This window comes from Cottoperca gobio, chromosome 18 (assembly GCF_900634415.1).
Source record: "Cottoperca gobio chromosome 18, fCotGob3.1, whole genome shotgun sequence".
Taxonomy (NCBI): Eukaryota; Metazoa; Chordata; class Actinopteri; order Perciformes; family Bovichtidae; genus Cottoperca; species Cottoperca gobio.
This window is the reverse complement of record NC_041372.1, coordinates 2,091,318-2,115,883: the sequence shown is the minus strand read 5'-3', so window position 1 is coordinate 2,115,883 and position 24,566 is coordinate 2,091,318. Positions and strand designations below refer to the sequence as shown.

At 45.0% G+C, this 24,566-nt stretch overlaps 1 protein-coding gene across 9 annotated transcripts in view; it reads left to right on the top strand.

Annotated features, from left to right (window-relative positions):
• The first annotated feature begins 6,708 nt into the window (after nt 1–6,708).
• The window catches only part of ppargc1a (peroxisome proliferator-activated receptor gamma, coactivator 1 alpha), a 36,518-nt gene continuing 18,660 nt past the window's right edge, over nt 6,709–24,566 (top strand). For 5 of the 9 annotated variants that reach the window (XM_029455129.1, XM_029455128.1, XM_029455127.1 and 2 more), the window contains exons 1-4: nt 6,709–6,901; nt 9,510–9,689; nt 23,298–23,492; nt 24,441–24,566. In XM_029455129.1, coding sequence (XP_029310989.1) covers nt 6,854–6,901; nt 9,510–9,689; nt 23,298–23,492; nt 24,441–24,566 — 549 coding nt within the window. In that variant the 5' untranslated portion in view covers nt 6,709–6,853. The remainder of the gene's footprint in view (nt 6,902–9,509; nt 9,690–23,297; nt 23,493–24,440) is intronic. The other 4 variants (XM_029455132.1, XM_029455130.1, XM_029455131.1 and 1 more) reach the window with 1 other exon arrangement.

The window sequence follows — 24,566 nt, the reverse complement described above, 5'->3', positions numbered from 1 at the left end:
CCAGTTATGAGATCTCATTAATGTACTTTTCACATTCTAGAGTTCATGTTGACTCCTGCTGCTGTTTGAGTCAAAACATGAATGTTGTTCTAGATATTTAAACATGCTGTCACAATCCAAACATGATTTAGTAAGCATCAGAAGAGAGGTAATTCCTTTAATGCCTGTTCATTATAGATTACATTGCTGCGCCACATCATGGCTTTTGACTCACTAAGGTTATATTAAACTTTGAAAGTGCCTTACTGGATATTCAGCATGACAACAAGCCCTATTTCCATCTGCCCTTTCAGTAGAAGAATATTTTTCTGCGGCTCCTCCACACATCTCATTTCCTCCTAGTTACATTGCATGTACCCGGGCATGTGGCATCTGTTGGAATTTTACAGCAATTTCAAAGTTTGGGTTTGTAGCATTTCAAGTCTTGTTTTTGTGTGTGTGTGTGTGTGTGTGTTTACAACCCCAACCCTGATGGTGTACACATTTTAATATTCCTGGTGAGTGCTATACCCAAGCAAAACACAACGTGCCCTACGAGCCCAGAGTGCTAGTTTAGCACAATTCTCCAGCAAGATGCATTTACACACCAGGCCTGCGCTCACAGCTCAGCCTCTTTGTGCCACTTTCCACATGCATCTTGCATGACTTGCTGGTGATTTTAAACAAGCCCAATAACAGCCCCACAACACACGGCTCCGACGGGAGACTCCGACTCGCATCACCATGTGACCGTGATATTATTCATGTGTGACGGGAGGGGGGCAAGGCCGACGTTTTTCTGCAGCTCCTCCAAAACAGAGCTGGAGTGGAGACGGGGAGACTGGGAGGGGGGGGGGGAGCGTCCTGTGTGGCGCCCCAGGCTCCTTTTTGTGTTTACCTGCCCCTGCATGGGACTGATGCTATTTTCACTTTCAAGGCTCAGCCATGGCTAACTGGTCCGAGCCTCTTCATGCCATTTGCCTTAATAATGTGGGCTGGACTCTCTGCAGGGAAAGTAACCGGCATCCTGAGAGTGGCTAAATGACACAGTGGAGTTCATTGATGGAAAGGATTACATGCCTGCACGCAGGGCGACAAGGCGAAGGGTTCTCTGAAGGGCATTACAAAGAGAGGCGATGTAAAACTATCACAGAGGGAGAATGCACCAGCTTACTGTGTGTCAAAGGGCGAGCGTGGGCATAATTTGTGGTGTCACACTGTTTATATTGTGGCCCATAATGCATGAGTTAGGAGCCTATGGAGGCCAACTACATATATACAGTATGTGGACCTTGTTAGAGATCCGTCTGTGGCGCTGAAAAGGAATAAATAGAAATGACAAAGAATTTATATTAAATATTTAAAGTATGATATGTAACATTTCCACGTTTTACTGTTGTATATGTAGTGAGTTCAGAGAAATGTGTAATGTCCTTGAAGGTAACGTTTCCTCTCTCCTGTCATGGTGTTATCAGTCCTGTGTTGTATATGTAGTGAGACAGAGAAATGTGTAATGTTCCTGAAGGTAACGTTTCCTCTCTCACCTGTCATGGTGTCATAAGTCCTGTGTTGTATATGTAGTGAGACAGAGACATGTGTAATGTTCCTGAAGGTAACATTTCCTCTCTCTCCTGTCATGGTGTCATCAGTCCTGTGTTGTATATGTAGTGAGACAGAGACATGTGTAATGTTCCTGAAGGTAACGTTTCCTCTCTCACCTGTCATGGTGTCATCAGTCCTGTGCTGTATATGTAGTGAGACAGAGAGATGTGTAATGTTCCTGAAGGTAACGTTTCCTCTCTCTCCTGTCATGGTGTCATCAGTCCTGTGTTGTATATGTAGTGAGACAGAGACATGTGTAATGTTCCTGAAGGTAACGTTTCCTCTCTCACCTGTCATGGTGTCTTCAGTCCTGTGTTGTATATGTAGTGAGACAGAGAAATGTGTAATGTTCCTGAAGGTAACGTTTCCTCTCTCACCTGTCATGGTGTCATCAGTCCTGTGTTGTATATGTAGTGAGACAGAGAAATGTGTAATGTCCCTGAAGGTAACGTTTCCTCTCTCTCCTGTCATGGTGTCATCAGTCCTGTGCTGTATATGTAGTGAGACAGAGACATGTGTAATGTTCCTGAAGGTAACGTTTCCTCTCTCACCTGTGATGGTGTCTTCAGTCCTGTGTTGTATATGTAGTGAGACAGAGAAATGTGTAATGTTCCTGAAGTTAACGTTTCCTCTCTCACCTGTCATGGTGTCATCAGCCATGATGCACTTTTTTTCAATGAGTGGATTAAGAGACCTATAGTGGCAGAAAATGACATATTGTGCGTTAAGTTAAATGTTAATATTAAGTCACATTATTTTAATAAAGGGTGTTTTTAAAGTGTGTGATCATTCACCACAGCAGGACTTCACACTTGCACTGTGTAGCCTTTTAGATTTCCTGTTGCCAGTTTTGTCTGACGTTAAATCTGATGTTATTGAAGAGCATTTAACTGCTGTGAAATGTGACCGCTTCCTCCACTTTCCTCTATTAAGGAGAAAACAATATGACTTGTCGAGGGGAAAAATCACCCGGGCACCAAATATCTGAAAGCACATCAAATGACAAGCGGGAGAACAAAGCATACGCTGTCTTCTAACAGTCTCGGACAATAAATGAATAGATGTAACACTCTGTTTTACCTCTGCCCTCAATTAATTCCTATGAATCCAGCCATCATGTATTAAAATGGCCAGATGCTCGGATAGATTCTGTTGGGAGCAATGACATGCAACAGAGTGATATGAATCATCCCACCCCAGCGCACTCTCTGAGGGCTGGTGACACAATTTATGGAAAAAGGAAAACAAGCCACTTGAGTAAAGATGGACTGTCAGAAATGACACTGTTATAAAAACAGTGTTAGGCTGTAAACGTGTAACCAGGATTTCACTACAGGATCAGTTTCTTTAATGTCACATTCAATGTGAGAGCAGAAATGCAAATGACTCTGTACCATGAGTCAGGCCACGTTGAATATTCAAACAAAGCTAATTATCCGTGGATTAGCCCCATTTTAGCTTTGAGAGCTCCACTTGTCAGCTGACTCTTGGGAGAAATTGTTTAATCATTAAGACCCTTTGCTTTCTGAGAAATGCCAGCAGCACAACCCCAATTCAAGCAAGTCTGATTGTCTGCACGTGGAACTGGGCATCTTCTGTGTGCGTACAGAAAAGATGTCACATTGCATTATTTTTGAGTTGTGAATTGCAATTTATCAACAGTCACTTTTAATTAGCTCGGGTTTTAATGCTTCCTTTAGAAGTACGTTTGTCTGGATGGTCTTAATATTCACAGTCATACAGAGTTGTCATCATGTGACAACACACTAAGCATCAAATGGGTGTGAACAACTTCTCACACTCATGTCCTATAGATTCAGCCCCCTCGAGACGTGATATCTATAAGAGCGGCTAAATGCAAGACCAGTGTGAAAGCGAGACCCAAGGTCATTGATGGAGTAGAGTGATCGTACATGCAGGGACGTCGGCCTCGCAGCCGGCAGTGCGTTGGTCCAAATATATCCTCTGATGAGCGCTGCTAAACATTACACATTCCTCATTCTGCACCAGTCTGTGACAATCTCCCCAAACCTACTCATTCATTAGCATCTCTCTGCAAGTGAAACAAAAGCTGTGGCATTTCAAAGATTACCTGTACTTCAGTAGGGTGGCAGAATCCCCCGTTTTTCCTTTTGATATGATTCTTATATCTACAAATCTCTGCCACTGCACACAGAAATATCCAGCCTGCAGCAAGAATGTTTGCAGAAAACGGAATCAAAGGCCATTCAAGAAAGGAAATCATAACATTATATCTATATTTAGCTTCCCTTGTCTTAATTGGCATGAAGAGTACAATCAGATAAGCCTTTTGACTGTGACTTGCATGCCGCTTCAGGAGAGGGAGAAATATCGTTTACAGCACATATCTCCTGCCAAGGTTCTCTTTCTTTTCTTTCTCTTGGCAAGTCTGTAGTCATCATGGTGCTACAACTCAAGTTGTGAAGAATCTATGTGACCAGTGGCTGCTCCTCCTGCATTACTACATCTACTGGACACACGCACGCACGCACGCACGCACGCACGCACGCGCACCACGGAGAGGGTTTTAAACTACGAGTGTTTCATCACAGAAAGACTTAAACACACTTATGTCGTTTACTGCCACTAGAGGTCTTTCAATCAAAACAATAACAAAAGATGGAGTCATGGGAGATGTTGTCTTCTCCACCATTGCAGTCGGCTCCTCACGGTTCTCGCGTTTCTCCTCCAAAACAAGTGGAGTCGACGATTAAATGCGATTAAAAACATTAAATGAAGCAGGTTGAGGTTAAACATCAGAGTGTCTCCTGCACGCTGTTCGGCTGCCGCTATCGTTTGTCAGCTTGTTTCTCTGAGAACTTAAGATCCAGACGTCCGAGGACTGAAATCCTTCATCCGCTTCAAATATAGAGTTAAAAAGCACCAAGATGTAAAAAAGTGTCTTAAAACTGGATAAAAAAATCCAATTAAAGGAGACTGAATGAGAGATTGATTTAAAATGACACATTTCTGTGGGTTTGAAAATTGCTAGAAATATTTGTGATAATGTAAGTACACGATTCAACAAAATATATAACATAAGTTAAGTCATTTTAAGACATTTTAATACAAAAATGTTGCATATTATATTTTTAAATCCCCGTTTTATATCCACCCTCGAGCCCCATGTCACTCCCATGTTTCCCCGATATTATGTCTCTGTGTAACGGGTCCATCTGGGCTCTGTGAGGTCACTGCACACACCACCTGCTCAGATCGGGTCTCGCCGTTGCTTCTGTGCAGCATCTCTGGGCGCGCGTGGAGAGGCAGATGTATAGATTTAGTGGTGCAAATGCCCTCAGATACCCATAAGCATAACACACACACATAATAATGTGTTACTGCACTCGCAGGGCGTACACTGGCACGCTCACACACAATCTGTACAATTTACAGTTCCAGTTGCACAACCTTTTTATAGGTTTCTGTGCAATTTTGTGTTTAATGAGACTTGCTGTATGTGGTTCACTAACTTAAGGAGACAATTGCTCCTTGCATGCTCAGGTGGACTTAATGGGCTTACAAGACTAAAAATTGGATTGGGGTTTGTAAGTTCCATAGAGTGAGTTTCTTAATACAGAAATGTATTGTCAGAGTTAACTTGCATCTTTCCTAAACAGAAACAGAAAACTACCTGATATCCGTTTTACAAGTATTTGTTAAATATCCCATGCAACAGCAGCTGAGATGATACTTTACAGAATAATGTGTGTTAAATGTAGAGGAGCAGAGCAGGACAATAGGTTTGACAGAGTTCCTCCAGCCTGCAGTCCTCCCAACAGAACCCCCACTTTGTTTGAAATGTCCACAAAGCTTTTGTTTTTATATTCCCGAGCTAGTGTTGCCTATACACGTCCTGTTGACACTGTATACACGCTTCGTACTGCCACCTGTCCTTTTTATTGCCTCTGGATGGACAAAGAAATACTTTCCAAAAGACTGAATTACCTTTGATACTCATTTCAGGTTACATGCCTGTCCGGAGTAAACTCAAGAGTGGAGCAAACAATGGAAACTAATTATCGTGTAAAAGCACGGTACTTTAATTAAAGATAAATTGCTATATACTCTATCGTTAGTGTGGAGAAAAACTTCAATTATAGGCTACATCTAAAAGTTTAAATGTGTAATCTCGCCCTTATAAACTCATTTTAATGAAAAGAGATAGTGCCCATTATTTCCACTTTATTTCTAGAAATACATCGTGTTAATCTTTTACTATTTTCCACATTATATGATATGTTTGTGCGTGCAGGGGTGTCACTACCTTGTGGTTATTGCGCATTCGTGCAGGACCCCCGGTGGGTGCGGTGATATCTTTTGCAGGAGCAGATTTGTAAACATGTTACTGTCACTTTTCGGGCTCGAACAGATCAGTGGCGTCAATTCACTAAACTCCGAAGTGCTGCAAAGTCCCGGCTGCTTCCACAAGATCCAAACCCAAGACATGAGTGATGACGGGCCGTCATTCTGTGACACATTATTAGATGGACCTCGCGTTAAAGAACATTGATTCTCCATGTCCTTATATGTTCCTGACATTTTCCTACTTTAATGATGAAAAACTACGTTATAGGTTCCAGATTTACACTAATTTAGTCCGCAGATACAATGTGAGGTTTACACTGCAAAACATGCACCGAACCATCTTCTACTGCTCCTTCAACATTTCACAGAAAAGCTGTTGGATAAAAAAAACACACGAGCTTGGGTTCTAACTCGAATCGTGCTTCTTAAAGAATTTCATATAGAAAATATTTTAATAAGTAAATGGAATTAGTTATAAAATCAATTATTCGTTTATTAAAATTCCCAAAACGATCGTCTCAGCCTACACGCAGAATATGTCGCTCACTTCATGAATATATATATATATATTATATTATATATATATGTGTGTAATGATGTGTATATAGATAGGTAAAGCATGAGGTGGTTTTAAGATGGACATTTTTTGCAGTGCACGGAGAGGATTTTACTATGTGCGCAGCCAGACCCCGCCTGCTCACCGCGCGTCACTGGCGAGTAGTGTGGACTCAGAGTCACTCCCCTGCCTACTTTTAATAGCTTTGTCATGTGATGGAAAGCAGTTGTAAGACAGGTGCCCTCGGTTCATTCTCGGCGAGGGGCAGCAGTAGCCTGTGTGAGAGCGAGTGGGAAGCGCGTGTGGATTTCTTTTTTACTTGATTTCTTTCTTTTTTTTCTTTTTTTCCCCTTTTTTTTCTTTTTCGGACCGTCATTCAGTGGCTGGATGGCGTGGGACAGGTGTAACCAGGACTCGGTGTGGAGAGAATTAGAGGTGAGCGCATCTAAAAATCCGACTTCTTACATCTTTCTAGCCCTCTGGACTTTCTTTTTTCCCTGGACCGTTGGACAACACTGACTATCAGAGACAGTGATATCCACATATGCTCTCTTCTGCTCTGCTGCTGCTGCTGGCGGTGGCATGCCGGTGTAGTGCGCGTCTGGACAGAGTTGAGGATGCGGGGATATACAACACGGGAATATATGACAAGTGTGCGGATTCTCCCTTTTCTCCTCAGTTAAAGGTGTAGTTGTAATGCGTGCACAGGCTCAGGACCTGCTCTCCTCGTAGGATCTCCGCTCAGTCGGAGCGAGGGCTTGCAAGCTTGCGGATCTCCTTCCAGCCGCGGACTGGGCGCGCTCCGGTGCCGAGAAGGTTTTCATGCCGAAATGTCTCAAAGTCAGGTATTTCGCTGACGCATGAAATCCACTGACGATAACAATCCCTTTGATGTGCTGTGTCGGGATAGGGCATGTTAGTTTCAAAGACCAGAGCAAAGGTTGTGCACACAGGACTGGCATTGCGCAGGAGCATCATAATACTAACGATACCGGGCACGTTTGTCTGCCAACATCCCGGCCGGCTGGAGAGCAACATCCAGCCAGACTTGATCATTTTATGTTTGCGCGAATTTCATTTTACCTTCTGCGTATTTATATCTATTTATCTAAGTAATTAGCTCCCGTCGTCTTATAATATGTCTTAGCTTTCCCACCTGTTCTGTTTAAAGTGCGTTCCGATAATAAGTCCCCTTTTTCCTAATTAACAGAGTCCGTCAAGCGTGTTGTGGACATGCAGGTCTACCTGGCTATACTTAGGTATGGAGGAGTCTCCATCAGTGATGCTCCAGGAAGGTTTTCTCTTTAACTACACGATGTAACTGCAGTGTGGCTGCATGTGTGTGCTGATAGGCTGCGTGATGAGTACATGAGAAAGAAAACTGCCTTTATTTCAAAAAGTAAGGATGTGTTATTCCCTCACGGATTGTCGGGATTGCTTGTGATTCAGTTGCGCTCCTTTGCACTTTAATCACCGGGCACACGCACTCTGACACTGTAGCCTGGTAGGCTTCAGCAGAGTCGTCTTTACCGTTTAGTTTTGGGTTAATCCAAAGAATGCACACGTTTTATTGAAGCTCCATTTCGACTCATTGAAATGTGTGCATGTCGTCTCTAATAAAACGTTGCTCTTTCAACGACAGAACTGTGATCCAGGACGTCAGTACTTCCTCTAATAATCTTCCCCTAGCAGGTGCTTTTATGTGCGATGCGTGCGTAAATCTTGGCTGTGGTGCGCCCTGATTGTCTGTCTGGCGGCGCTATTTCATTAGTCCGAGCAAGAAGTCCATAAGATAATTGGGCATATGACATGCAGCCTGTGAGTATCCTCGCATCTTTTTCATTCCGTGCCTTGTCACACTGGATCATCGCAGGGGAAGCCTCAGACGCAGTGCATCTTCTCTGTTGCGGTTGCAACATAACGGATTTGTCTCATCATCGAAGTCTTCGTGTATTCGTGTCGGTGCGAATCCGACGACAGATGAACTGTGACACCGGAGTCTGGGCGGTTTTTCCTGCTTGGCACAACATCCGTCTCCCAGTTTTGCCCTGAGCCGAACCGGCTCTCATCCCTCCTCAGTCTGCGGGCCAAATACCCCCCGGCTTTGCCCGCGGATATCTGTCTTATATCTGTCTTAAGGCCATCCTGTAGCGTTCAGACATCGACTGACGTGTTGTCAACAGAAATTAGGAAAGTGTATCTTATTAAACAGTTGCCATAAAGATGTTTTCTCAGGCTTGGATGTGCATGTGCTCAGTGAAAGGTTGTAAACATGCTTCGACTTTACGCCTTTTAATGATCACTGACTGTAGATATTAAAGTTTGCTATTGTTGGTGGTGGTTGCAAATTATCCATAATGATGAGAATAATTGCACGGGTCAAAAGCAAGTAAGACTGTGCAACATGAAGAAATAGGACACATGGTAAATATCTGTCATTTTAAATGATCTTGCAAAATCAGCAAAGCCTGGGGAACTTGTTGCCTTCTCACTCTTCTCCGCTGAAACACCTTCTCACAGCACCAGAGCTGTTGATTTCCAGTCTCACTTGCAGCCAGAGCAGAGCTGGTGATTAGTGCGGGGAGGAAGCAGGAACAGCTGCTACATACAGTACACATTGGCTGGATTACATAAAAGTGGCTGGTGAATAGCAAAATGTCAACAGGCAGCAGTTAGTAGCACAGAGGCCTGCACCAATGGCAGCGCTCGGGGAGCGGTGGTGGTGGGGGGCAGGTGGGAGAGAAGCAGAACGGAACAGGTCGCATGTTGTTGTGCAGAAAGAGCGACCTGCAGAACTGATAATAATCAATAAAGTAATAATGTGGCGGACACATTTTGAATGATCAACTTGAGATGATGAGCGGTGTAATGTATGGATCTCCTTTGTTTCTGACTCCACAGCAGGTTTTCAGAATACTTCTGGCTCCCGTCCAGATTTGGATTTCACCATTGTTTTCAAACTTGGCACAAATAATTCAGTGTCTGCTTTGCATATGAAAGAGATTTTGGTCAAACTTTCCTTGTTGTTGTTTTTTCGCTCCAGTGTGCTGCCTTGGTTGGTGAAGACCAGCCTCTGTGCCCAGACCTCCCTGAACTGGACCTCTCAGAGCTGGATGTCAGTGACTTAGATGCAGACAGCTTCCTGGGCGGCCTCAAATGGTACAGCGACCAATCGGAGATTATTTCCACCCAGTATGGCAACGATGCATCCAATCTTTTTGAGGTAAGTAAAGCTTACAGTAGTTTTTCTTTCCATATGATTTTGTATTCATCACCTTCATCAGTATGTATGGCATGGAACGTTGCTGATTCAAAGCATTATGGTGCTGTGAAACATCTTTGCATCCACAGTGATTTCATTATATGCTATCCCAGGGGTCAGCAGAGAGCTGGAATAATAACACGCCCGAGCAAACACGACGCGCTTTCATATTCTTCAATGTGAGCCAAACAAAATGTACAAGTGTTGTCAGTTTACAAACATGCTTTAACGTTGCTCCGAAGTACAAACTGGGAGATAACGTGAAGAACGATAAGCCAGGGGGACCTTTGTCCTGGCCATGACTGTAGGCTGTCTTATCAAAACTTTGAGAATTTATTTCAGCCCAGAGTCAGTAACGCGGCACACATCTGACAGAGCGCTCCGGTAGTAAACTCTGGACATGGCGGCTGCATTGCAAAACGCTTCTCAAAGGTTGGAGTGTAAAACCTTAATCTCTCTCCCTTTTTTCTTTCTCTCCGTCTCCTCCTATCCCTCTCTTTCCATCTGACTCTCTTTTTGTCCTCACACGGTGACAAACGAAGTCCACAGAGGGTGATGATCTGGCCAGGGCCATAAAGCCATCGTTCTTGGGACTGAGTTGCAGTCCCCAGTTCATTATAAGCCTTTATCAGTGCCAGAGATAGACAAAAAAGACTGAGATTGGATGCTTTAGCCTCGCCTCTGGAGGAAAAACCCTGTCTGAGAAGGCTGCGTGTGCCGATGGCCCTGTCATGTAGTCACGTTTCCACCGTCCATGTTTCGTGTGTGTGTGTGTGTGTGTGTGTGTGTGTGTGTGTGTGTCCTCAGTTGTCTTATAGGCAACAGTTGATAACAGACCAAATTATTTCCACGTTTGACCTCCTCCCTACCACCGCCACCTTTTTTCAGAGTCTCTTTATATCAACGCAATTCTACCTCTGTGGACTGCCCCAACACACACACACACACACACACACACACACACACACACACACACACACACACACACACGGGAAAGGGCGCCTTAAGTACTAGCTGGTGTGACCGTGGCTCCTCTGTCGTCTGAGAGTGATATGGCTTCCAGCCACTGAGTGACTCTGGGGATGGATAAAAATACCAGTGTGTGTGTGTGTGTGTGTGTGTGTGTGTGTGTGCGTGTCACTATAAAAGACACTGGAATTTAGCACCATTGAGGACGCTGATGAGGGAACAAGCTCTCATCAAGAAGCTGTGTGGGAACGAGTTTGTGTTTGTGAGCCTGCACGTGCACACCAGCGCACGTGTTTGCATCCACTCGAACGCTGTACATTACGGTGAGCGGGCGATGTTTTCACACACTTATTGTATTATGCTGATAGTTTGGAAAGGCAGTGAGAACTGGGCTTTCAAAGCAACTAATACATTTCCCTGACCAGGGATTTTTTTTCCATCTTTGGAAAGTTTCAAGTCACCATATGAAGTGCTCAGTTCATCATACGGCAGGACCCAGCTAATCCTACTTAATCTGACAGGGGAAAGTTTGCCGCTCGGCAAGGATCAGAAAGCTGGGGCTGCAGCTGTACTTCCTGCGCCCCCCCGATTGGCCTCTACAGAGGGCAAAGAAGCATCCAATCAAAAGTTGAAGATTAGAGAACGTGTTAATAACTAGCCAGATTTAAAGCCTGCGGATGTATTCTTTGTTTTCTTGCATTTTCCCTCTCACTCATACATATACATGCAGTTAACAAATCAGCGTGTGTGTTTAAAGCAGGTAGCAGATGATCAAGGCTGCCTGAGTTACACGTGTAACAGCTGGGTGCAGCTGTCACGCTGAGGCCCCTCTTTTAACAAAGCCCCCATCAAACAACATGCTCCCTGGAAGTTTGAACCGGCTTTTTTTTTGCTGAAGTATGTCAACTGTTGAAATGATTTGCAGCTCATAAAGAAAGACAAACACCTTCTGTTTTTCTTGGATTTGGGCTTTTATTCAGGCCTCAGCTCCATGTGACAGACGGTAGCAAATGAGTAACTTTGACTTGGTTATACAGTACAGTTGGGACCAGAAGCATAGTTGTCACATCAGACAAAGTCTTACTTGGTAATTAAGGGTTAAATTTAAATTGCTTACACCGTGTATAAGCAGTGTAAGTGTGTGTATGGGTGAAAATAGGCCCATGTTTCTATCTGTGTGTGTGTGTGTGTTCTGTTCCGTAAGCAACATACGGTCCGAGATCACAAGCTGTCCCCTGGCTGGCCTTTTGCTCCATTCCCTGCCACTGTCCCAACTGTCCCTGACACGAAATGTGGAGAATCATGCACCCCCTTCCCCCTCTTATAGCACACACACACACACACACACATAACATAACAGCTATCACTCGTGGCACAGTGTGTTTGACACCCCTTCAAAACGGGCCGACCGTGAAAGTCCACAGTCTATTTTGGGCTGCAGTTGTTAAGGGGTGGTTACTCCAATAAGTTCCCAATGTACTGCCAAAGATAATAGCATAGAAGCGTGACCCAAAGTCTTTTTAACCGCAGGACTCCACTCAGCTTTCATGTGGAGCTTCAGCCGTTTGATTGATGGAAACGTGTCTCTTTGGTTTTTAGCTTCGTCGGATTGCGATGTGGACGGCCCGGTGGCACTCGCACTGGAATGCTCCATGCCACATCACACGGTTTACAGAACGTGTGTGCGTGATTATGCAAGGAAACTGGCACTGACTTTGCCTTCTGACATTTTATCGCTGCTGTACCTGTCCTGTTGTGAGATACGCTGCTGACAGATGGACAGGTGGGACAAAGGGACAAGGGCAGATAGAGAAAAGCGAAAACAAAGGGAGGCGCAGAGATGGACAGAAAAGGCCAACAGATGACAAGACAGACACACAGACACAGACATGGGGACAGATGGGTAGTGAAAGAGATAAATGTGGAGACCAGGGAAAGCTTGGACTTGTGCCAGCTCGAATCAAAGCTCATGGATTGGAAGTAAAAGGTTGTGGGCTTTGCAGGTAGTAAAATAAGATGCCAAGGCTTAAAGCATTACTCAGATATTACAACGCACATATGCCGGTCATGCAAACTCTTTATATTCCTCCAACAGGATGTGGTGTGTGATGGCATCAGACTTTGCGAGGCATTATGCTGCTTTGTTTCGCTTGTTTGAGCATTTTTGGACAGATGCTCAGGCGCTTATTGTTAAGTAAAGGCAGATTACATTGATTGGGTCATCTTTAGCAGGCTTTGATGAAACATGCTGTGATGAAATGTTTTCCTTCCCTGCAAACACGTGTAAGCAAAGATTGACTCACACACTTGTTGGCGATCTCGCTGAAACATGGAGTGCGCACAAAGTCCTAGACCCTCTGAGAGGAGTTTCACGCCCACACACACACACACACACACACACACACACAGCAGAGACCCTTATTGTCCCTGTTCCTACTCCCTGCTGAATGCCGGTTGCGTTTATTTTGCAAATTTATGCTGACATTTGAGAGTACACCACCCGCACCAGTTCACCGCTCCAGCAAAGGGTGTATGAATTATCATATTCCACTGTATAATATGATTTTCTCAAGTGAGTCTTATTATAATACACCATACTCCCCTCATCTCGAGTTCCCTTCAGTTTCTCTTTGCTGATACATTGTTTGCACTGTCTGATGGAAGAAATCCTCCATCACTGTCGAACTGAAGGCAAACCGCGCTTTCAGACCCGCGGCTATGCTGTTTCAAGATACACAAATGAGAGGGAGCGCAGACAAGGAGGCGCAGACGTATAGTAGAGAGATGCAGACTTAGGCTGTCCAAGCTTGTGTCATCTCGGAGCGTCTGTCAGATCCACTCACACAACAAGAGCTCTCAACCCGCCGCCCTGCAACACTGTGGGCTCTGCTCTCTCTCTCTCTCTCTCTCTCCCTTTCTGTCTCTCCCTCTCTCTCTCCCGTCTTCCCTCTGTCCTTTTTTTGGTCCCAAGGCAAAGCATTTGTTCCTGGCTGATGGGAAGTTGAAGCGGCAATGGCTAAACAAATATATTCTGGCCTCCAGAAATTGCTTCTGGAGAGAAAGGCTGGAAGGAGGAAGGGAGTGTGTGTGTGTGTGTGTGTGTGTGGGGGTAAAGGGATAGTGAGCAGAGGGTATGGCCAAAAAAAAGATGCCCCCCTCAGGGAATGTTTTAAAAAAGAGCAAGAGACTGGTCTGGTGGTGGCTGCAGCTCTCTCTCTCTCACACACACACACACACACACGCTCACACACACACACGCACACACACACGCACACACACACGCACACACACACGCTCATGTTCCCAGTGGGCTGCTGCTGCTGATTGAGGCATGGTTTTGTGTTCCTGCCCCAGCTGATCCCCATCTCTCTCATCACACTGGAGCCACTGATGTGTGTGTGTGTGTGTGTGTGTGCATGCACATGTGTGTTTGTGTAATTGAGACACCCTATACAAAGATCAGATAGTGGTCTTTTCTGGCTAGACACAACACTGTCATCACTTTCGGTTTTGTGTGTGCGTGTGTGTGTGTGTGTGTGTGTGTGTGTGTGTGTATTGGGTGGGAATGACTATTTTTAGTACCTGGGGTAATCTCCACTAAGAGCCTTTCAGGGCTGTTTCACTTAAACCTGGCCAAAACACTAAGCCAATAATCCACCCCCCCCAACCCGACTCGTACTCACACACACACACACACACACACACACACACACACACACACACACACACACACACACACACGGCAACATGTTGCAACGATTCCATGAGATAAGACCAACCTTCCTTGTATTATTTAATAGTGTACACTTTGGAGTGGGAGGAGATAGAAACAGTGGATTCCTAGAATGCTTTCATACACTTCTCCTCATGCAACGAAAAGAGACTGAGGAAGCAAAGATAGTGTTTGCATAGACATGAAATGAATTGATCTAAGAGTGACAGGAAGAGCGCTACAAAGGAAAGAAAGTGATAGCCAGTAGTTAGAAGAACGTGTGAATAACAGACAAAAGGGGAAACCTCGACAGAGAGAGAGGCCTTCAATCAGCGAGGCCTGTGATTCATGGTGAAGCGCTATCAGTCTTGGGCGATAGGCAGCTTCCCCTCTCCAGGAAAGGCCAATCGATCCTGTGTGTGTGTGTGTGTGTGTGTGTGTGTGTGTCCGAGATGTGTGTGTATTCTGTGCCAGCTCGCCCAGCAGTGGCAGTGAACTTGGCCAGCCCTTCTGCTGTAGTACTTTGCCATATTTTGTCAATCACTGTTGTGTTTGTGTCGCAGCTTCCAGAAAACGTTGTTGACTGTAAACAATGATTAAACTTGTAGGTGGCAAATGATGTCCTTTAGCAGTTAAATGAAAAAAAACTAAAAGATGGAGTTATGGATGAGCTGGGTGACATTACTTCATACCAGATCACTGCCCTCTCTGGTCAAAGGTGTAGCAAGTGACGTCAGTGAGTTCACCTGTAGATGACTGCAGCAGAGTAAGAAGTTAAACAGCTTGAGGTGATCAGCTGCGGTAAACTTTCTCTTCCAATTAGCTCTGATTGGCTTTGTAATGTCATGATGCTTCTCTTGGATTATATTGTCAGGGGAAAGCATTTATTCAGTACGTTTGAGTCTTTTTGTGTAATAATTTAGGTAATTTGACTGAAACACATTTGTGGCCGTGCTCACTGAAGGTTTGTACTGTTCATGTGAAGGACTAGTTTTCCCTGGTTGAGAGTCTATTTTTAAGAGCTTTGCCATCCATGCAGAAAAAACCCTCCCTATTCTAACTAAGCTTTATGATGTGCACTGCATGCTTATAGCTCCAGCTTATTTCCCCCTTGAAGCATTTAAGTCTGCACAGGCCTCAAATAGTTCAAGAGGCTCTCCGAGGCTCTGCTGATGCATGAGTGACTGGATGCTTGGATGACTCACTTGCTGCCCAATCAGTAGCTCCTGAGTCTCAGCTGAAAGCAGATGGTCACTGCAGATATATAACACCCCCCCCCCCCCCCGTAACTCTTTATGTAAAACAAAAACCTGCATGTATGAATATATTGATCTCAAGGAAATGGCATGGTCATCAATGGATATGGAAGTGGGTTGAGGTTTATACGTAGTGATAACAACTATAGCACGTACTTCATACGTCCTATACACAATGATTGGCACAAGCAGAGCTTAAGCAAGCATGTTTTATATCAGGTGAATTGAAAAATGTGTGTATTGTGACATTGTGAAGTGGTGTATCCGGGATAAATCTGCTGCATTTATTCGTCATCACAGAGCTGTTGACCTCAGGAAGTCAACAGCTCGTTCCAGAAGACTATTTACAGCCAAACCTCTTTTCATATGGCCGTGGGGCTGTGTTGTTTAATAACATGATGGGCAGATTGGGAAGGGATTCCGAGTGTTGGACGCTTGTCATCAAGTGGTCAGTGATCATTTTGCATTTGGCAGACGTTTCACAGTCTAGTAATGTGTGCAGGTGGGGAGGCAATGCTCAGCTGAATGTAAGCTTTGAAATGCGAGCCTATCTAAACTAAAGGCAACATGATCAGTATTCCACAGAGAATAGATGCTAGATTAAGATGAAATGCAGCTCAACATTCGATGTTGATGCTACAAAGAAAGACTGGGAGAGCTTTCATGCCCCCCTTATCCTTTCTCATAGCCTGCCTCACGTCAACCAGTTGGGATTGTATCGACTTAAGTGCGCAATATCTTTGATGTGTTTTCATTTCTTTACTTGTAAAGAGATGCGCCTCCCCACATCGTTACCACTCACACAACATGCGAAGGCTTGTGAAGTCCTCTGTGTTTGACCACTGCTACTACACGTGCAGCCCATACACATACGGCACTTGAAAGTGCGCAAGAAGGGGAAAAAAAACTACTCTGATAACAACACGCTCACAAAGTCATTCACGGATAAGAAGCACACAAGCTGCAGTGGGAGCCTCCTACCTGGATCCAGGAGCGAAAAGGCACTCGCTCGCGCGCACACAGAAGTCAAGGTAAAAGATAATGCGTTTATTTAGTAATCAGCAAATAGCTTTCATGCAGTGGGTAAGTGGTGAAGCCTGTGAGGCCTCGATAAGATCGTTTGCTTTCAGGTGTTTCCCCGTCGCGCCACGTATGGCATTGAGTGCAAATTGAATAGGTTGACCTTTTTTACCGCAGAATCAAATTGACTGCATTTCCACCAAAAAGATTCTGCCATTTCAATTACCATAAATTTGTGATATTGCGTCCCCCGTCATATGCACAAACACATGCATGCAAAGATGTAGAATAGGACAATGACACAGAAACACACCTTTTGTTTGAATAGCTGTAGACCACTATATCTTGTCCGCTGTACCCTGGCTCTCTTTGCGCTGGCATCTTTCCGAGGAAGACATTACTGTGACAAATGAACGCCACGAACCCTCGATGGGCTTGGCGGGGCCTGAAAGGTCAGGAGCTGTGTGTGTGTGTGTGTGTGTGTGTGTGTGTGTGTGTGTGTGTGTGTGTGTGTGTGTGTGTGTGTGTGTGTGTGTGTGTGTGTGTGTGTGTGTGTGTGTGTGTGTGTGTGTGTGTGTGTGTGTGTGTGTAAAGGTGGTGTCAGCAGTGGATAATAACATTGAGTCCTCTGTGCGAAAAAAACAAGAAGTTCTGGTCCATTCTGCTCCCCACGCAAATCTATGTAAATGTCAAAACCAAAGTGACCAGCCTTCTGTGTGTGTAATTGTTTTATGGACAGCTACGCTTGACTGCTGCTGGCAGACTTACATTCCAGCCAGGAAATGTGGCTGTGTCCATTTAACAAGATGGACATTGGAAACAGTTTCTCTGCTCCTATTGCCCCCCCCCCCCCTCCCCTGTGTCCCTACAACACATTATCAACAGTGTAACAGTATGTTCAAAGGCCCCTTGCTTAGTGGTGCACATTTAGAGCTGCCGACTTAAGCAAATAGCTATTTGCATGCCATTAGGCAAAAAAAGCAGAGGGAAGCACCATTCTTCATCCCATCTCTGCATCTAGCTGAATATTCCTTATTTTTTCAAATCTCTGTTTTTCTCCTCCTCCTGCTGTGACCGTCAAAGCGAATCAGAGTCGGAGCAATCACAGCAATCAGTGTTTCCTCGTGCCAAGCCGATTGGGAAGTCGCTGCCAAAACAAAAGAACGAGTGTCCAATCATTATGATGGTGTGTGATTCTGTGGTGTTAGCAAACGGTGGCTTGGACCATCTGTTGGACGACTGTAGAAGGAAAACAACAGCAGCTTGGGGCAGGACTGTAGATAGGGAGGCTCCACCAGGACACCCCCTCCCCCCGTGATCGGTTGTTTGGATAGCTGTGTGAGAATGCGTAAGTTTATATGAATACATGCATTTTATGCTGTGTTTGGTGGTTTATGTCGTCTGCACCACTCTTGATATTGGATGTCGGTCCGATACCGACTCAAAAAGCTGGATCAGGTATCGTGACAATGTACAGATCTGGTGTTAGATATCATTGTTTCATAAGTAACATTACAGTACATTTATATCTATGTATTTATTTAGGAAAGCAGTGTTTAAGTCAGGCCTGGTGTTGCCTTACACATATAAGAATGATCCCGGTCTCACACTGTGAGGCATACAGCTTATTAATTCAACGCTGGTATCAGGTCGGTACTCCGTATTGGCCGATACCCAAACCCTAGGTATCGTATCGGGACAGACAAAGCCGGTTCAATGCATCCCTAGATGTCTCCCTAGGTGTTTGACAGAACAGGCCGCAGCTGATCTCAGCAGATGTGTGACAGAGTTCGGGTGGTTAGTTTTAGCAACAGCAGGGCTACCAGTCAAAGGATTATATCCACAGACAGCTAGAAAGAACAGCACCGCTAACATCCCTTGGGTAGGTGTCTCAATCGGATCTGGCCTGTGTCAGGATGTGTAACAACAGTTCTCTTTCTCTCTTTGGCTCACTCTCACACACTGATAGCTCTTCTTCTCACTTTCTCTTTCCCTCTCTCTTCCCCCCATCAGCTCATATGATAGTGCTCTAACAGTCTCAAATAGTTCCCAGGAGATGCATCATCTCTGCAAACACACACACACACACACACTCTGGTCCTCATTGATGGGTCGAACCGTTTCCTCACTGATGTATAACTCGCCTTCTAAACTCAGACAGACATCTGGCACGTAAACAGTCAGGTTCTGCAACAGTACTTCTTCTTCATTCAGAGAGCTGCCATTTTTGTTTAAATGGAGGCACATAGTGAATTCCTGCCAGGGCGGAGAGATTACTACATAGTATTATAGCTAAGTCTGCTGGAGAACCTTAAAAGCAGCTGCTTGGTTCTTGGACTGGACAATCTTGTCTGCATTTTGAAGGTACAAGATTTGCTATTTCCAGCACAAACCATCATGATAAGCCACAATATATGCTGAACCCGGAGAGGTGACAATGGAGGAGCCACAGAGGGGCGTCGCAACATGTAGATCCTCCATCTAGTTCGTAGGATCTTTTCCTTGTGAAATCGTTTCAGAATAACAAGCTGCTCTATTGACTCTGTAGTCGTATGGAAAACTACAGGAGCCTTCCATTCGTTTCTATGTATTATGAGCCAATCACAGCCCTGACCACAATGGAGGTTTAACATTTAGTTTTATGATTTGGAACATCGTCAGACTGTTTCACACACAGACACACAGAGGGACTTAACAGTGTTATGTATGGCTTCATCGCTCCGTATAGGCCATAATCACCCTCTCTCCATCTCAGTAGGCTCATGCTAAATGACCAGACGTCTCTGGCGGCTGCCATGATTTGTCTCTCCGCCGAGCATTGTGCCGTACCTTACCCTCCCTGCCTCTCTTCCCTCCCTCCTTCTCTGCTGCCATATGTTGTGCCTGTGTGACCGGCCGACGTGTCAGGCCTGACTAACGCCTTAACGGCAAGGCTGACGTTGATTTATTTCCTCTGAAATCTGGGGGCCGGGGGTAATAACACAGAATGACATTATTTGTTTATCAAATCCAAGGCTGCTTTTCTCGGCAGAGTGAAGATGTGGCAACTTGATACCCCCACTCAAACCCCCCACTCGCCAAACGAGTATATACCCCCCACAAGTTCTGATTGTGCCATGATTAGACGGTCTAGCTCGTCTCTTAACCTCATCCAAGGGAGTGTTTTTTAAATCTGACAGAGCAGCGAGCAGAAGGAAAAATAAATAAAAGATTGAGATGAACCAACGCAATTAAATTGTCAAGGCACAGATTTAACCCCGCAACGCAATTTGTGGGCCAATTTATTAAGAATGTTTTCCATCTGAAGTAACTGAATGCTATTCCTCTATCTGCAGAAAGAGAGAAGGAAGGACTGAGCAAAAGCAGACAGTGAGAATAAACAGTACTTTAAATACCAGATGACCCATTTAATGGGAGATATTTTATCTTCCCAGAGTGTCTGTCACATGTTCTGCCTCTCGTTTGAGGATGACGGCGGTGTTATTCAGTGATCGGGTCTATCATTCTGGCAATTTCACAACACATTTGGTTCCTTTAACATGTAAATGATGCATTGCCCTGAAAAGCTCGTTAAAATTTGATCCCTTGCAAATGTGCTCAGGAGCTTTGAATCCTCAAGAAGCAATTAGCAGATTTAATTTGGCTATTTGCCCCGGTGTTCAGAAGTAGGTGTTTGTTTAAAACAGCACCTTCACCTTCTGTTATCAGCTGTGTGAATAGTATCTTCTGGAACACAATGCTGTGCTGTGGAACTCAATAAAAGAGTTAAAGGCAAGGACAACCTCAAAGACAGCCTGCCTGATAACAAAAGGGCCTCACCTAATAATGAACAACTGGAGTTGGCATTCTTTACTCCGACGCGGGGAAGCTGGGGTGAAGGAGGGGGAGAGGAGCTCTGCCAGCACTTGCCAGCATGTTTTATGGCTAATTGAAGCATTTGGAATAAAACAGCCACAAAATGGCACCCTTTAGAATTGGAGCAGGGTTAATATATTGTGATCCCACAATTAGCCCAGGATTGTTAAGATCTCTTTAATTCGGCGAGGTCCATTAAGAGGGATGGGCGAGAAAGTGCTCCCACTGAGACAATTTTTCTCCTCTCTTTGTTCTTCCTGCCCTCTTTTCCTCTCAGCAGCTGCTGTAGTAATCAATATAAGTGGACATGGCCGTCAGCAGGTTGCCAGGTTATTCTGCCGTCACCTCCTTTGGGTGCCATAGCTCCTGAAGTCCACCCACACAGAGATTGTATTTATAAATATACAAGGTTCAAGTGAGTCATTGGTAGTAGATTGACTTTGGTGCAGAAACTCTGTAAGGTGTGGTCCTTAAGCTGGCGTAGAAAAGCTCGCCCTCCTGTACGGGAGTATTAGATCATGCTCTCTCCAGGGCAGAAATGATCACTGAGGTTTGCTCCTTACCCTAGTTTCTCAAATCCCCACTTGCCCTATGAGTGCCTCCACTAGAGCCGCAGCAGCGGCTGCAGTATGATCGTCACGACTCAGGGTTTTACAAGTGTCTCTTTCAGAATATGAGAGTCCCTTCTGGGTTATCTTCGGGGATACAGTGTGCCTGTGGGAGCTTGCCAATTGGTGGAGGTTTTTCAAACAGGATTGAAATCGCTACATTTGAGCCCGCCACAGCCTCAGAAATTCCCAAATCCTTTCCAAACCATTATATAATAAGGCTTGCACAGCCATCTCAACTTTTAATGTAACTAGTGTCACACTGTGGCTCGGGCCACACTTTCTGCTCAACGCTTAAGTTTGATCAGACGGCAGAGAGGTGAATAAAGCCAGACACAGCATTGCTTGGATAGTTGGTAATGCTGGACCTAAACAGATGGCTGGCTCATTAAAGACTAATTTGTGATAATCTAAAATGATCCTACTTTCAATTTCTCATGCGAGGATATATGTTTGGGCTAAGAAAAGGCTCCAGCTTTATGAGCGGTTAATACCTACCCGCTTAGTGCTCAGGTAATAACTTTGGATGCTGGAAAATGGGGAGCATTTCCGTAGCATAGGGTTCCAACACAGTGGATTTGAAGCTCCTTGCAAGTAATTAAACAGCATGCCACCTCATACAGAGCAATTTCCTGCAAGGCATTTGCTTGCCAATGCGGCATGGCCCCAGTCAACGTCGTGTTATCTCTGTGAAATATGTCCCCTTTATCATTTTTTAATAATGACTGAGTGCTCATGTTGTTAGGAGAAATCTACTCAATGAACATCAGATTAACGTTTTCCTCCCTGTTAGCTAGCTAACTGAACGTCTAAGATATCTGTGTCATCTATAAATGAAAATTAGAGGGGGGGGGCTATCTCATTGGTAAATCCAAACCTGCTCCAAATGTGCCATCCGTGGTGGGTGTGTAATTATGTAGAATCAGTGGGGTAGACAGAAACAAGTGGGTGGGTACATGTGGGACTATGGGTCTTCTGAGGTGCTGGTATCTGAGAGGTTGGTGGCCCCCTTGGCATAATGATGGCCACACGCCGTCGCCGAGCGATGATAATCCTGCCATGTGCATAAAGGGATTTGTTCTTGTTGGGCTGGCCACAGAACATCCCGAGGTGACGACGCTGTTTATCTTTCCACTGTCTTAAAGTCCCCTGGGCTTTTATGGCCCTGGAACTTAAAGTTCCTGTTGTCACTGTGCAAAGGCACAGCCGTGCACACACACACACACACACACACACACACACACACACACACGCACAAGCTGTGTTCCTCTCACTGTAAATATCTATTCTCTCCATTCTTGTTTATTCCGCTACATGCATGCATAGTTATTATCCTCAGCGAACCCCCAATGTCAATAGTTGGCAGCTCACATCTCCCTCACTCTCGCTATCCATCTCCATATATTCATCTCTCTGTCTCTTTATTTCTCACACACTGTTATAATCTCTACCATAAACAACCAGCTACAGCAAGCACACAACTCCTCTGGTACATTAAAAAGGAGCTGAGTGAACTAGAACAAGCTTTATTTTTTGTGAAATGTTGATGGTAACTTCCCGCCCATTGTGAACATCAGCTGTCATGTCGTCAACATTGAAATATATCACATTTATTTAGCATTAGCGTTTGGTAATTCGCCTTATCTGAGGATTGCTTGCAAACATCTTGTCGGCAAGCCGATTGTCCCAATTCTGTGGGGAGAGAGAGTGGAGACGACTTCCGCTCATTGTTTCCTTTACCCCCACAAACCCCTCCATACCGCGGCACACCCCGACCCATTCCTGTCTTCCCTAGATACTTGCTACTTGTCAGCCCTGGTAATGGGTTTCTTGCTGGAGATATTATTTTGGTCCAGTAAGCTGCATGCTTAAAATATGAGTGACAGGCTTGACTCACTTGCACAGGGAGAGAATTTTGTTTTTAAAAAGGCTGCCAAAATAGAGCCAGCTCTGCTGCTGCAGGAGAAAAAAAGAGAAAGAAATCTTCCCACTCTATTAACAATGAAAGCCTGCATGCAACCACCCACCACCTTTACTTCCCTGGAAGAAGAAGAAAAAAGAAATGCAACTTCTCCTGACTAAAATGTCCTATTTTTCCTGTTTCTATATTTTTCTGTCTCTGTCTTCCCCCATCCCCCTCCCCCCTAAGAAGATAGATGAAGAAAATGAGGCCAACTTGCTGGCAGTGCTTACAGAGACCCTGGACAGCATCCCGGTGGATGAGGACGGATTGCCTTCGTTTGAGGCCCTGGCAGATGGGGACGTGACCAATGCCAGTGACCAGAGCTGTCCCTCCTCCCCTGACGGCTCGCCACGCACCCCAGAGTCCGAGGAGCCTTCCCTGGTAAGACCAGCAGCCTTTCCTTCTCCAGATCCTCCCATCACCACTAATCCAGGGTCAGTGCACGTGTTACTCCGAAGACATGACCTCCAACCCTGCGCACACTGTTGCTTTAGTGCCAGTCCGTGGCAGACACCAGATAAGACTCTTCAACAAGTCTGGGCACCGAAAGTGGCCATTTGTCTGTCAGACTTCTGGTTTCAGCGGTGCCCAATCCACACTCGCCACATTTGCCACAATGTGTTCACTGTATGTGTAGCGAGAGTGTGCAGATGCAGTGAGGAGGGAAGTAAATGGAATGGATCAGTGTGTTTGCTGCTCAGTGATAATTACATAACAGTGCTATTGTGGCGTCAATTCAATGATATGAACACTGTGGTGGGGCCAACTCCGGTTGACACAGTGCCACGGGCCCTGAAATCAAGCGGCACATAATGAAAGTAAGAGGGAAAAGAAATGCTTCTGATCTCATCTCAACTAATCCCCCTGTGCCCGAGAATGAGAATTCAGTTTACCTTTGTGCTCTTATTTTCACACATAACAATACAATCTGGACAATTCTGGAGCTTCAACTAGTTTTGACCTTAAATGTTATGATGTGTTCGGTTATAGTCCATTTTATTCCATGCCGGTCCCTTCCAAATGACCATTAGCCACATGCCCGTGTGTGTTTATTCAATCACATTACAGAAGGCCTGGCTGTGTGTACACAAAAACACCTGCAGAGGGAGAAAAGAAAAAGCTTGACTTGCTCCATCACATACCACAAAACTGGTTAAATATCTCTAATCTTATCTTGTCAGTGATTTTATCTTGCAGTATTGGTCTCTTCTGATTGTACATTTACAAAACACAGGCTGTCTAATTGAAAGAAAATGGTCATTTGCATAATCCACGCTCAATTCCCCCTCCTTCACCACTTTCCCTTGTTCTGTTTGGGTCCATTCGCAGCTGAAGAAGCTCCTTCTGGCACCCGCAAACTCCCAGCTCAGCTATAATCAATACACAGGTGGCAAGGCACAGAACCATGCAGCCAGCAGCAACCACCGGATCAGACCACCACCTGCCGTCGTCAAG